At 42.6% G+C, this 13,911-nt stretch overlaps 1 protein-coding gene and 1 long non-coding RNA gene across 7 annotated transcripts; both read left to right on the top strand.

The window, feature by feature from the left end:
• The first annotated feature begins 600 nt into the window (after positions 1-600).
• On the top strand, positions 601-5,260 carry LOC146571595 (uncharacterized). Of its 6 annotated transcripts, none has more exons than XR_014893140.1 (7): positions 601-716; positions 1,010-1,088; positions 2,809-3,580; positions 4,056-4,186; positions 4,438-4,546; positions 4,652-4,773; positions 4,916-5,247. It is a non-coding gene; the product is annotated as an uncharacterized LOC146571595 (long non-coding RNA). The 6 variants fall into 6 exon arrangements; XR_014893142.1 differs by lacking the exon at positions 601-716 and adding an exon at positions 1,805-1,879 and having other exon boundaries at positions 824-1,088; positions 2,814-3,580; positions 4,916-5,248; XR_014893141.1 differs by lacking the exon at positions 601-716 and having other exon boundaries at positions 824-1,088; positions 1,805-3,580; positions 4,916-5,260.
• A 254-nt stretch (positions 5,261-5,514) lies between these two features.
• Positions 5,515-13,412, top strand: dld (deltaD). The gene is made up of 14 exons (XM_085280857.1): positions 5,515-5,652; positions 6,724-6,799; positions 7,101-7,180; positions 7,294-7,362; positions 7,900-7,969; positions 8,529-8,629; positions 8,725-8,868; positions 9,149-9,250; positions 9,390-9,580; positions 9,735-9,905; positions 10,307-10,496; positions 10,927-11,064; positions 12,354-12,443; positions 12,599-13,412. The coding sequence occupies exons 1-14, from the start codon at positions 5,614-5,616 to the stop codon at positions 12,662-12,664; spliced, it is 1,527 nt and encodes a 508-aa protein (XP_085136983.1). The 5' UTR covers positions 5,515-5,613; the 3' UTR covers positions 12,665-13,412.
• The last annotated feature ends 499 nt before the right edge of the window (positions 13,413-13,911 follow it).

Below are 13,911 nucleotides of genomic sequence, written 5' to 3'. Positions count from 1 at the left end.
AGAAGAAAACTGTTTGGCAAATAAACAGAATTCACATTTTTATACTAAAATCTGAGCCATCACTCACCGTACAGCCTTATCATTTTGTATAAGTAGATGGGTTCTTTGGCCAGCTGAATGACCATGAACCTAAAAGTATTTCATATATTTAATTGTAAACATTGTTTTGTCTTTGTTGCTGTTGTGTCATTTTTCCTTTCACATATTTTCCTATAAAAGCAACGCGGTGGTGATGTCAGGAGGATTGGTTATCCACAGGAACACCACACACTTGACCATCAGTTGATCAAAAGGAAGAAGACGTTCAATGAACGCAAAAGTGTGCCAAAGACTCACAGGATTTATCTGTACAGTGAACTTGAGATGACCACCAACACTGGCATACACATTCACAGTGTGTATCAGTGTTGTTGAAGTGTGAAGATGTGGTTCAAGGGTCAATATTTACCAATAAACGTAAACAATGAATTTTCATCAAAGAATCATGTTGTCATAAAACCTTGAGATATTTGTAAGGAGAAAGGATTTCTTCATGTTTTGAGGAAGTGCTGAAGACTGAAGTGACAACACGTTCTCACTCCCAACTCGTCAAACGTGTGACGCATGGTCAGGCTCCCTCTGCTTCACTTATGGACGCGCAGGGTACCCCTCTGCGTCGGGAATTGACGTGAAGGGTCCTCCGATTGAAGAGATTGCCGCGGAAGTGCCTGTTGTCGGTATATTTAGACATTTTCCAAATCACATTGTAGTGACGTATACAGAACACAATAAATTATATAATGTAAACAACTACCTGAAAAACAGGTAGAACGATACTTTTGTATGGTTTATTGCATTTATGGAGGGAGTGATGTATGCTGGGTAATGGCACAGCTAGCTACTGGGTGACTTTATTCACCCGCTTCGGCTGTTATCAGTCCATACAATGGGCGTTATTAGCACAAATCAGTCCCATAGATATGGGCCATCTCCTGCTAGATTGTTCAGAAGGTTGTTCTCATCCATCCAGGTGGAGGATCACTAACAGGAGCGTGGAAGACTCCAGAATCCACTCTGGCTGGAATCCGGTGGATATGCAGTGTGTACAGGTAAGACCATTTACACGGACAGCATTTATAGAATGACTATTAAAAGTCAGCAAGTGTCAGTAATGTTAATGTGGTTATGTTAGTAATACACCGAGTGCTAATATAACAGCTTTAAGATGCATTTGTAGATGTTATTACGTGTTTTACCGTCTTTATGGTGCTAGCTTAAAGTTACGGTGTAAACGTTAGCTTATATTGGAGTAAAGCTGTTACTGGTTAAACGATGTTAGCACAGAAATATTAGCTTCTGTCATGACTGATGAAGTTACTAGTTAATAAAGTTTCCAGTAAAGTGTTTAATCGCAGCCACAGATTGACAGCAAATATCTCGATTAGCTTCAGTGCATCTGTAATAAATATGTGCAAGTTTCAGTGCTTCGTTTAAACTGTATGATACTTATACTGACCCAGGATCAGTGTAAAATACAATCCTAGCTGTGTGAACAAAGCCTGGCTTCTTTAGTCCTGCATGACAAACCTCAGGATGCAGGTTATTATTACTCTTTCCTGCTGGCACACCTGTCACACCTGAGAGTCAGCTAGAAACTTACAGTGACGTGGACATCATGCAAAGACTGCCAGACTCTGTAATACTGCAAATGATCAGTGACTCAAGTTAACACTAAACTTTAAACGGCACCTCTGTGTCTCTGTGTGCTGAACATTTAGGATTGAGTCAGGCTGCATCAGCTGAAGCTGTTATTTGTATATATCAGTATTTTTTATTCAGGTGTGGGGAAAATACGTAAGACTGCAGTGAAGCGATGCACCAGATTAATCCCTGGCCAAAGGTATCGTACTTAAATCAGACTACTGATCCAGCCACATCAGCCTTTTGTGAGGTCTGTTTAAAGTAGACTTAAAGTGAACTGCAGGTTCCTGAGAGGTGGACTGTGAGCACAGAAACACATGTTCATACATACAGCTGCAGCAAACTTACATTAATTTTAAATAGATTTGTTACTCTCGTGTCTGTCTCTGTGTTAGTCCTCTGACAGACTGGTGACCTGTCCAGGTGTGCTCTACCTATGACTACTGGGACAGGCTCTAGCCTCTGTAATAGAAATTTTCTGTTATTCTCATTTAAAGTATTTAAGTGCTTATGCATATGCTTAGTTGTGACACTGTTATAGACTGTTCAGTGAAAGTTTCTAAAACTAGATGAACTTACTTCAGCGTCAGCAGTTTGAGAAAACAACTCCCTTTACAGGTGCTGATAAGGCCACAAAACAGCATAACCATTGATCCGTTGAAGTGTGGTACGATCCGTTTGTAACTTCCTCCCTCTTCCTTGGAATGCATAAAGGAGTAGGAGCACCACTTCTGTGGCAGCGCTGACATGACTGAACTGTGATGTTTGATGTGTGTTGGCGCAGTAATAAATAGCTTGATCACAGCTCTTTCTGTGTTGCAGACTTTATTTAAAAAATTCCACGACACCTCCCACCCTCCCACTGTGAACCTGAATTGAATATTCAGAAGACATTTGTTTAAATAGTTCTACAAATCGGAGCTGTTGGTGTGTCCTTGGATTGTGTGGTAATAATATTAGAGCCTGCAATCTTTCTTACTGAATCTCTACTATGAGTCATGTTACCTGAGATTAATTCTATGTTTACCTGTCAGCCTGGACGAATGTGCTGTGTGAAGGAAATTAAATTAAATCAGATCTGAACTGCTGCTACTTTTTGTTATTTTAATTCTCTTCTCTGTTTTCCAGAACAGTTCTCCACAGTCGCTGTCCACATGGGTCAGTGGGACCAAGAAGCACTCTGCTAATGTGTGGACTCTGACCAGCAACATCCAGCAGGACCCAGACAGCGTTTTCTCTCTCCCAGCTGGAGTTTTTGTTTGTCTGTGACTGGAGAGTCAGATTTTTGTTGAGCTTCACACTTGCAGACCTAAGTCAGTTTGCAGAGATCCCTCCCACCCTGGTTTTTATGTGCTAGATTTCTTATCTGAAACAGTAATATTTCAGTGACTGCTGCTTATACCACAGGTTAATACACGCTACTGATCCCTGATGGGAGAATCATCAATTTTGGCAACAAAGAAGCCTGGTGGATGTTTGTTTACAGTCTGATGATGGGACATCATGCTCTGCATCGTCAAAGTTTGCCTCCTCATTATTATTCATACCCAGTAATGTGAAGTATGCTTATATCTACTATAACTGAACCAACCTGGTGCTCTTCATTTATGGAGGCTGTTGAGTCTGAATGTTGGATGTTGTGTATCTCGTGTTCTCTGGGCTTTGTTGCCCTCAGTCTTTTCGCAGGATCAGAAAACAAAACCAGGAGGCGCGTAAATGTTTCTTCTCCATGATGTTTCTTCAAATGTTTCTTCTGGATGATGATAAGACTGTGACACGGGATGCCACCTTTGGTCTTGTGATGAAGCAAAGCTCAGGAAGAAGTGGGATTAAATGGTACCCACATGTGTGCTGCTGAGAAGGATGTACAGGGGCACCTGCAGCCAAATCCAAGCCTCAGGTTAGTTGTAGTTGCAGAACGCTATAGGACTGAGACATCTAAGGCATCAAATGTTTGATTAAACGGATGAAAAAGAGAAGTTTCTTCCCTATAATTATCACTTCTTAAAATCTGTAGCAACTTCAAGTCTGTCAGCGTGCTGAGCATGCAAAGAATGTGACAATATATTTTTGTTCAATATTTAATTTCTTTTAGTTGCAATTGTTAAATGAAAAAAAAAATATATCCTTATAATTTAGCAAACTAATTTATCAAAAAATATATACATATATCTGTATTAGTTTTAATGAATTAATTTGACACCTGTATTGAAAATACCATATTGTATTCATACAGAATCAGTTTGGTATCATTGTTTGTCTGATTGCTGAAACTAAGAGCTACTTTGATCTGTTTAGATCTAAAGTATCCAAAGTTGAGCTCTGATGTTTCTTCACCCCTGTGTGTGTGATATGTGATTCCTACATGCTGGCAGAGCAGAGCAGCAGTTTGTGCTCACAGATGGTGACGGTGTGGAGAGATGGTGGTGTTTCCTCAGAAGAACCAGCAGAGTCACTCGCTGACTGATGCTCATCTGCACTGCACAGAGGAAATCAACTGACCGAGGTTTGTCCAGTGACGTGTTATGAATGTATATTTGTTTTATGCTTACAGATGTGTTTTTCTTGACAGAGGCTCTGCAGAGGTTTGACAAAGCAGAGAAAACATGTGCTTTACATTTTACTGTGATTTATTGAGATATTTGTTGCCTGATGTTCAGCAGGAATGAAGAAATAGAATCAAAGGGAGATGTTTTTGATGTTTTTGTAATGATGTAAGTAAATCTTCAATATTATTTATTTGCTTGGTTATATTAGGAGTGTTTCTGAGTGAGGGGGGGAGGAGTCATCATCCAGGTAAAGTGACGTGGATCAGTGGATACACTTGTCTCCCCTTTAAAGGAGACGATCCAAGTCATCCTTAAATGTTAGTGCTTTCAAATACACAAACATTTTTAAAGGACAAAAATGAACATCCAACTTTGACTGTAACACAAAATAAATCTTTGCATGTGTGTTTTCAAACTCTCAGATGGGCAGCATATCAGTCTTGGACTGTCTAACCTGCCGGAGCAGCACTGAATGACCACCACACATGAGCATGTTCCTGCAACATTCAGCATCTGATCCTTCATCTGTGTGCTTCTGCTTTTGGTAAGTACAGTTACCCAACTCCAGTAACTCTAAACACATGCCATCCATTTCTGACGGCCTGGTTACTTCCTGTCAGTTACTTTAGAAACCATGTGGTCACCTGACCTAACACTGTTTCTTCTTCTTCCCCTTAATGTTCAAGTGTCACATGTCAAACAGCTGGAGAGGAAACTACACCAGCGTACTGGGATGTTTCACCAACACGTGCCAGATGCTGTTCCTTCATGGTGACATCACCAGAGACAGCCCCGCCCACCTCAGGACCTCGCCATTGATCATGATGATTATAATGATGACAGCGAGCGGAACTAAGACTGTAAAAATCCACGACCAGAATGTTTCTTTCTAATTATTAATGAATACTGAGAGCCTCTTTCTGTGTTTTGTATGTTTTGGGGTTGTTTTTTTTTTACCTCATTTGTTACTAATAAAGTTCACCAAGTTCAAGGTTCAAGTTCAAGGTTCTTTATTTGTCACATGCATAGTTATACAAGTATAACACACAGTGAAATGTAGCCTGACACGCTCCTCGACATGTGCAAAAACATTGGGGGGGGGGGGGGGGTGTAGAGGAAGTGTGTGTGTGTATGTATGTATGTATATGTATGTATGTGTATATATATATATATATATATATATATATATATGATTTGTTTAAAAAAAACATTTTGCTTTTAAAAATAACATTTGTTTACCCGTCGCAAATTTTGACGTGATGCGTAATAGATGCGACCCGGAGGAGTTTTCGGTTTGGACCCATACTGCGCTTGCGCAATGATAGGAGTCCTTGGCTGCTCGGCCTGCTGTAGGTTACGGATCCAGTGAGAGTGCACCGACAGAATGCAGAGCTGGACACAGTTATACCGCTCCCTGGCCACAGTAAGCAGTCATATTATTTTCGCGATAACCAGTATGCGAAATCCGGATGTGTCGTAAACTGTCCTGCGTGCTGCAGATCTAGAGGATAGGGGAAATTTTAGACCTGCGGCCCGCACCTGGCTAGCTACTCGGCTAACAGCAGAAGGCGAACCAGACTGCACTGGAAAAGACATGCAATTTGGAGTTGTTGTGGTTATCGATGTCTAAACACGTTGCTTGGTTTTCAGTTGATGTTTTTCCTATTCATATACCTTTTTCATTTTAATTCGGCATGAGTTAGACTAACAACCTTCCCCACTTTTAAACTAAATCACGACTTTTCTGGTTAAATATTGTCGCAGTATTTTGAAGTAAAACCTGCAATGAAAAGAAGCGTGATATTTGTATTCTGCTAATATTAAAGGGGCTTAAATCACACAAAGCTAGAAGAAAAGGATCTAGGTTCTATGACTTTGCAGTTGACATTTCCCACTCTGGTGTCGTGTTAGCTCGCTTAGCTGTTTAGCAGCGGTTGCCTAACTCATAATTTATGTCGTAAGCTCAGCTGTTGTCTCACAGCTTCACGGCGAGCATCAAATTATTCCGAATTGTTTCGGGGCTTTTAGAAGCTTTGTGACTCTATGACACTTAAATTGTAGTTATTTGCTAACTTGGTAGTCTGCTAGAGGGGAAAGTTTCAGAGTTGCTGGTGGACAGGCTGAGGGTGTCCTTGCTGAGAGCTGGCACTGCAACAGCAAACCAGCTGAATGTGGTACAATTCCATGAAAACAAGTGCATGAGTCTAAATATTAAACTAAATATGAAAATTCAAATGTTAGTTTAGTAGTTGAGTTTGCTCCTTCGTGACTCACTAGGCTTCAGTATCTTAGTATGCAGCTTTAAAAGGAAATAGTAGTGACGTAAATAGAAATTATTAAGCAGCAGATTACGGAAGTGAGAGAAGCCACTGAAGACAGATGCTTTTAGTTTGCAAAGTTGGCTTGTGATGCACTATAACATTGTTTTGTGTTGCATTGCCTAGTTGTATTGTGCATGCGTATTTTCTAACTGTGCATTTCGTTTGCTTCACAGCGGAGCCACCACCTGCCCTGCAAAGTGCACGGAGCTGCAGCGCTGTCTGTTCGTACCTACGCTGACAAAGCAGCAAGTACGATTGTGCTGTAAATCTTATCATAGGACTTTATTTGTGGCACAGTGTTTACTGAACTTTAGCCACATGTTTGTGCGGTTTGATCTCTGATGTTTGTATCAAAGCAGTCTCATAATTCAGACTTGCAGAGAGTCTCGGGTGCTGGATTTGGGTGGGGATAGGACTTCATGGGCTATGTAAAGAGGGGTGGTAGAGAGCTTGCATTAAAATGTTCATTTACATACACCAGACCTTAATCATGTAGTTTTCTCTGGTGGTGTAAAGTCATGCTAAAAGCTGCTGTGTTGCCTCTCTGCAGTTGATGCAGACGTCACAGTGGTGGGCTCCGGTCCAGGAGGCTATGTCGCTGCAATCAAAGCTGCACAGCTCGGCTTTAAGGTAACCCACCTGCTCGACAGATATCCTGCTGTCTAAATCCCACAGATGGTCACAAGTGGAAGTTTTTGGTGAATAATGTATCCCCCGTCTCTACATTTGTTATTTTTGGACAGACAGTGTGTGTCGAGAAAAATCTCACACTCGGCGGGACTTGTCTCAATGTCGGCTGCATCCCCTCGAAGGTAACAAACTGCTTTTAATCACCACAAATTCACAGGTTTGTTTGTAAGAGGTTTGATCAGTATGATCATTTTACAGGAAGGAGATACCAAGGATGTTTTTATCTTGGGTTTGGTTTCTCTTTCAGAACTTGTACACCTTTCGTATAAAAGTAATCCAGTGATGGTTTTCTATCCATAGATATATTATAAAGGGCAAATGCTTCCATGGAGCACATTTGAGTAGTAGAGCCAAAAATTTTGCCAGAAAGAATAGCAGCACATACCGGTAGCATCTTTTTATTGTCTTGATGAATTCAAAAATAAGCCAATACTTTTGGATTTATCCAAGCAGAGTGGGAAAAACATTTTCCACTTCATAATAAGGACTAAATTTCACAGAGAGAGGAAAGCAGAACAAACTTCACCTAAAAATAACTTTTCAGTTTGGTGATGAGCACTGAACGTAAGATTGATTAAACTATATTGAATCCGTAAAATGATGCAAACGTGTATAAAGTCATTCCTCCAGCTGAATAAGCTGCTGTTTTGTTTCTGCAGGCTCTGCTGAACAACTCCTACTTGTACCACTTGGCTCATGGGAAGGACTTTGAAAGCAGAGGCATCGAAAGTAAGAATCACCATCAGGCTTTAAAGAGACGTTTTGTACATTTTGTGTAGTTCACTGATCCTTAAAGGGGGGTCATTTCCAGTTATGTGTTGTAATTTTGAGCTCTAGTAGAGCTTTGCATGATTCAAAGTTCAAAATAATCCTTCTTTATGTCATAGAGGTTTTTGTGCTGCCCCTCAGTTAATCCTGTCAGAAACAAGCTGTGTTAGCTCCCCTTGCTTTAAGCCAACCAACCCTCTTATGATTGGTTTGACCAGCAGTACATGCTCTGTGTGCCTGAAATGACTACAGTAGAGAAATCCATTGTCTTTAAACCTTTCAAGTAGATTTTTTTTATTGCCAAGATTACACTGAAGGTCATTATTTGCAGCATTAGCCATATTTAATATAAGCATATACGTTATTATAACACTTGTGTCTGTATTCCTTAGTACTGGATACTGATGGCACAGAATGTGTGTTTTCGACAATACGCTTTAATTGAATATAACTTGTTTTTCCATCGGTTTCTTAGTTTGACATTTGTGACCCCATTGACAATAAAGTCTTTGTCTTTCAGTTTCAGGCATCTCGTTGAACCTGGAGAAGATGATGGCTCAGAAGAGTGGGGCGGTCAAAGCGTTGACTGGAGGAATCGCACATTTATTCAAACAGAACAAAGTCAGTCTTCCCTCTCTGCATTAGTGCTGGTTTACACAGATGCTACATCTGAACCACTTTTAACAGTGTCTGTGGTGTGACATCACTCCCCACAGGTTACTCACGTTAATGGTTTTGGAAGGTTAACCGGGAAGAACCAAGTGACCGCCACAACAGCTGATGGTACAGAGCAGGTCATCAACACCAAGAACATCCTCGTCGCCACAGGCTCAGAGGTCACGCCCTTTCCAGGCATCCAGGTATGAGAATTTGTGACCTGTTCATACTTCATTTCACTAGTTGCAGGTTTTTTGCTTGTTGTATTTACCAAAGGGGGTGGAGGAGGCGAGGAAGGGACATGAAGAGAGGAGTCAGTGCTGCAGGTGTCTAACAAAAGGCGTCCTCGTCTCAAGAGCCTTATCATATCTCACACATGTCACCCTCCTTTCACCACTCCATAAGAACTCACATGCACTTGATTTTTAAAAGATAATTCTGGGTTGATTTTTAAAAGAAGTGTGTTCAAATATGTTTCTTTAGATTGATGAGGAGACCATCGTGTCATCGACAGGAGCTCTTTCCCTGAAGAAAGTACCAGAGGAGCTGATTGTGATCGGAGCTGGAGTCATCGGGGTGGAGCTGGTCAGCATCACTACAGACTGATTCACCCACAAACACATGATTATGTCGACTACATCGGCAACATTTCCTGCCTCAGCTCTGTTTCTTTAGAAAGGAGAGTTGCACTTGTCAGACGTGTGTTTGTCCTGCCATCCTGCAGGGGTCAGTGTGGCAGCGTCTGGGTGCCAAGGTCACAGCGGTGGAGTTCCTGGGCCACGTGGGTGGTATGGGCATCGACATGGAGATCTCCAAGAACTTCCAGCGCATCCTGCAGAAGCAGGGCCTCAAGTTCAAGCTCGGCACCAAAGTCATGGGAGCAACCAAGAGGCCCGATGGCAAGATCGATGTGGCGTGAGTGGAAAAACCAGACTCAGACTTTCAGGACTCTCTTTGATGCATTTTCTTTTGGGCTGTTTTACACCCATGTGCTATCTAAACTCATGAAATTTGAAATATGGCTGGGGAGCTTTGTCATGTAACCACGTGGGTATTATGTGTGTTTCAGGGTGGAGGCGGCAGCTGGAGGGAAGAGCGAGACTCTGACATGTGACGTGCTGCTGGTCTGCATCGGCAGACGACCTTTCACCCAGAACCTGGGCCTAGACACTGTCGGCATCGAGCTGGACAACAGGGGTCGCATCCCCGTCAACAACCGCTTCCAGACCAAAGTCCCCAGGTACCACCGAGCTCATGCTGCCAAAATTAAGCTAAAATGAAGTGATTGAATCTCTGAAAGCAGACTTACCAATTTGGTGCATCCTCACCAGTTTACCCCTGCTAAAATTTTGTCCAAGTTTAAAAATATCAAAATCTCTAAAAATAGTAAGCACAAATAGATTAGTGTAACAGTGGTGTAACAGGAGAAATAAAGTAACAAGTCTGTTACGAAAAGGCCTTTGATCGCGTCACTGGGATGCTCTGTTGCTCTGTAAGAGAACCTCTATGTATTTATGTAGCTGCTGAATTCCTGGGTCAGTAAATGACCCAGACCAAAAAAATAAATTATATGTATCACTCCTTGCAAAACACGGCTCAGTGACATTTGTTCCCTCTTTGCTTCTTCCTCTCCTCTTTTAGCGTTTATGCAATCGGTGACGTGGTTGCCGGGCCGATGTTGGCCCACAAGGCCGAGGACGAGGGCATCATCTGCGTGGAGGGCATGGCGGGCGGCGCTGTGCACATCGACTATAACTGCGTCCCTTCAGTCATCTACACGCACCCCGAGGTGGCCTGGGTGGGCAAGAGCGAGGAGCAGCTCAAAGAGGAGGTGAAAGTTGGGAAGGTGTTTGCTTCCAGCACGATGGATAGCCAGCTCTCTGGGTGCAGCGTTGTTCTTCTAGGGCAACTGAAGGAAATGTCACTAAATCATTGTAGCAGAGATCATGCACAAAGTAGCCATGCAGCTTAAAGTGCTTTAAATGTAAATATGCGTCTCTGTTAAAACTAAGCTGCTTCAGACATTGACATCGGCCACCTGGTGGTGATATTTCCCAACATTTCAATCCAGATCCAAGCCAAAAGAAGGGTTTCATCCTGATTGTTTGTGCTTATTTATATTGTACAAGTGACAAACACAAACGTGACAGCCATGAAGCGTCCCATAACTTGGGAAAAATGTGTGAAAAGTGCAACATTTAAAACTAATATTTCTGTGTCATTTCACTTCAGTCTGAGTCCTCCTCTCTTCTCCTCTACAGGGTGTCCCGTTTAAAGTGGGCAAATTCCCCTTTGCAGCCAACAGCCGAGCCAAAACCAACGCCGACACCGACGGCCTGGTGAAGATCCTCAGCCACAAGGAGACCGACAGGATGCTGGGAGCTCACATCCTCGGATCTGTAAGAGTTCATCAGCCTCCTTTGGACCCGCGTTAGCCTTAAATGTAAAAACATCTGTGTGGGTGGACTGGGTGTTAATGGGCTCAGACTGTCTTTGTAGAGGATCATCTACCCAATCAAATAGACATTGAGCACGTGGGAGGATGATGATGATGGGAATCGAGTGTTTACAGCTTTGGAGTGTTTATGTAGAATATCAGCCTCCTATGAAAATGGAAGTTAACGGTTTGTGTGTCTGTCTCATTACTGCATCTGTCCTAATAAACACTAATCCCAGACAGACACATGCGAGTGCTGTAAAACCATCAGGCTGGCTCTCGATGAACACACTTCCCCGTTAATGACCTTTAACTGTGTCAAGGATGAGACATCCATGTTTGTACCGCTCAGATTAGACTTACAGTAACTCTGAGGCGACAATAAAGCAGATATTTGTCAGTGCAAAGATCCGAGGAGTGCAGGTGGACTGACTGACATTCATGGTGACCCTGTTCCATGGAGTGTCCGGATCTCTGTTAACATCTCTGTCGGTCCTTTATGACAGCGGTCCCCAACCCCCGGGCCTCGGACCGGTACCGGTCCGTGAGTCGTTTGGTACTGGGCCGCGAGAGTTGAGGCTCAGGTGTGAAATGTCTGGTTTTCAGGGTTTTTATCGGTTTTCAGCTTTATTTTGTTATCATTTTTATCGTTAACTCTGTGTCCCTGGGTCTTTTCACGTGTGTTATGAATAAATTTTCTTTTTTTCGGTACCGGTACTAGTTTTATTTTGTTGTATTTATCCGCGACACCTTAAAGGCCGGTCCATGAAAATATTGTCGGGCATAAACCGGTCCGTGGCGCAAAAAAGGTTGGAGACCGCTGCTTTATGAGACCAGAAACGTCTTAGTGGAACACAGCTTTCCTTAAAGCTCTCAGTTACATGCACAATTACGTTTTTGTTTCATGTTTCTGAATGCGTCTCAAACTCCCCCCTTAAATTTGCTGGACAGTCTTAGACAGAAGATTGGTGCAGTGAACCCATGTGTAAAAAAAATAAAATAAAAAAATGGACATGATCCCGATCAAGGGACTGTTTTTTTTCTCAGGCAGTCATTACCTTTCCATCACAGGGATAAGTGCCTGAATTAAGTGGCCAAGTTTGCTACTGTGTTTGTCTTGCTGTGCATTTGATTGTAATTACCTGACAAGTAAAATTGCTTGCTGGAAAGTTAATTGTTGTAACAGACCACGTGAAGCTGTTGCTGTTTACAGACCTGCTAAACCAGACGCTGCTGTGTGTTTCTCTGCAGGGCGCAGGAGAGATGATCAACGAAGCTGCTTTGGCCATGGAGTACGGCGCCTCCTGCGAGGACGTCGCCAGAGTCTGCCACGCCCATCCGGTGCGTTCTCTTTATCACACACGACACAGCATAGTGCACATGCACAGTTCTTAGTTTATCTTGTAGTAAAGATATGAGAAATGACATGACAAATGATAAGTCCTGTTGCACCGTGAGTTCTTTCAAACGCCTTCCTCTTCGTCCTTCTCCTGCAGACTGTGTCCGAGGCGTTCAGAGAAGCCAACTTGGCCGCCTCCTTCGGCAAAGCCATCAACTTCTGAGCCGCCAGCCGCTGTCGCACCTTCAGCGGACATGACAGCGGAGAAACAGAAAAGCTGCGTGTCTGCTTCAAAAACCTTCTGACTTTGACCCACCTGGGATCCTCGGTGTTCATCCAGACTGTACCAGTTTAGCTCTAACGTTATTTAAATGTTCAATAAAATCATAAACGGGTGGTTTGGTGGGTAAATAAACGCTGACTGCTGTCAGGCTTTTTGTTTTCCACACGTAGTTTAAAAGCTCTCAGCAGAGCATTATGCACTCATTTGCAGGTCAGAGAGAGATATGAATATTATTTTGGCTGTTTTGTTTGTGCAAGGAGACGGGGATGTCTGTTGTTTTACAGCATGGAGGAATTTAACACATCTGATGGGTAATCAGAGCAGGAAACTGGAGCTGCTCGAAGATTCACATCTGCATGTTTTCAATTTTAAGATGGATTTCTGGCTCATCTCAAATCGGTGACTTCATAGCCGGTGTGGTGGTGGTTAAGTTTATATTTCTTTCATGTTCACTCCGACTGATGTCACAGATTTGTGCAGAAACAGATGTGTGCTAAGAATGAATGTGGCTCAGCTGCTGCTTCCTGTGTAACTAAAGTACTGAAGGACTCTTAGGTCAACATCAGCTCACATTTGGAGGGGAGCTGTTGATAGTTGCCGGGTGACTGTTTCCTACTCAAATTACTCTGCTGTGATTCGTTCTGGCCTGTATCTCACCATCTCAACCAATAAAGGCAGTTAAATCAGACACTGCTGTGTAGCTTCATGTGCCGACATTATTTTTGAAGTAACTTTCAGTGCAGATAGCAGCTCTTACACTGGATGATGTAGATGGGCAGTGTGAAACTAAATTGGGGGGGATAAAATTTAAACTTTATGTAGTGCATTTGGAAACTGATCTGCAACAGGACCATGAAGTTAAACAGAGATGCATCTGGCCCTTCAGCTGATGCATCTAGCCTCATCAGAAATGACATCAGTGGCTGTCAAGGCGTTTTTAAAGAAGTGTGACGGGGTGCACAGGCTGAGGTATGCCAAAGTACACATGAACCAGACTGAAAATCAGTGGCAGAAGATCTGATGAGTGATGGATCCAAATCACTGGAGGACAGAGTCTACAGCCATGTGTAAAAGATCAAGGTGCTGTTATGATTTGGGACAGCATTTCAGCCAGTGACATAAATGGACTGATTCTGATATAGCACTTTTCTACTCTCCCAGAGTACTCAAAGCGCTCTATGCTACAT

The sequence above is a fragment of the Mchenga conophoros genome, linkage group LG7, assembly GCF_057382185.1.
Source record: "Mchenga conophoros isolate Kocher_MC1m ecotype Shallow Benthic linkage group LG7, M_conophoros_male_GT1.1, whole genome shotgun sequence".
Lineage (NCBI taxonomy): Eukaryota > Metazoa > Chordata > Actinopteri > Cichliformes > Cichlidae > Mchenga > Mchenga conophoros.
The sequence above is the reverse complement of the archived record's forward strand: the minus strand, read 5'-3'. Positions and strand labels throughout refer to the sequence as shown.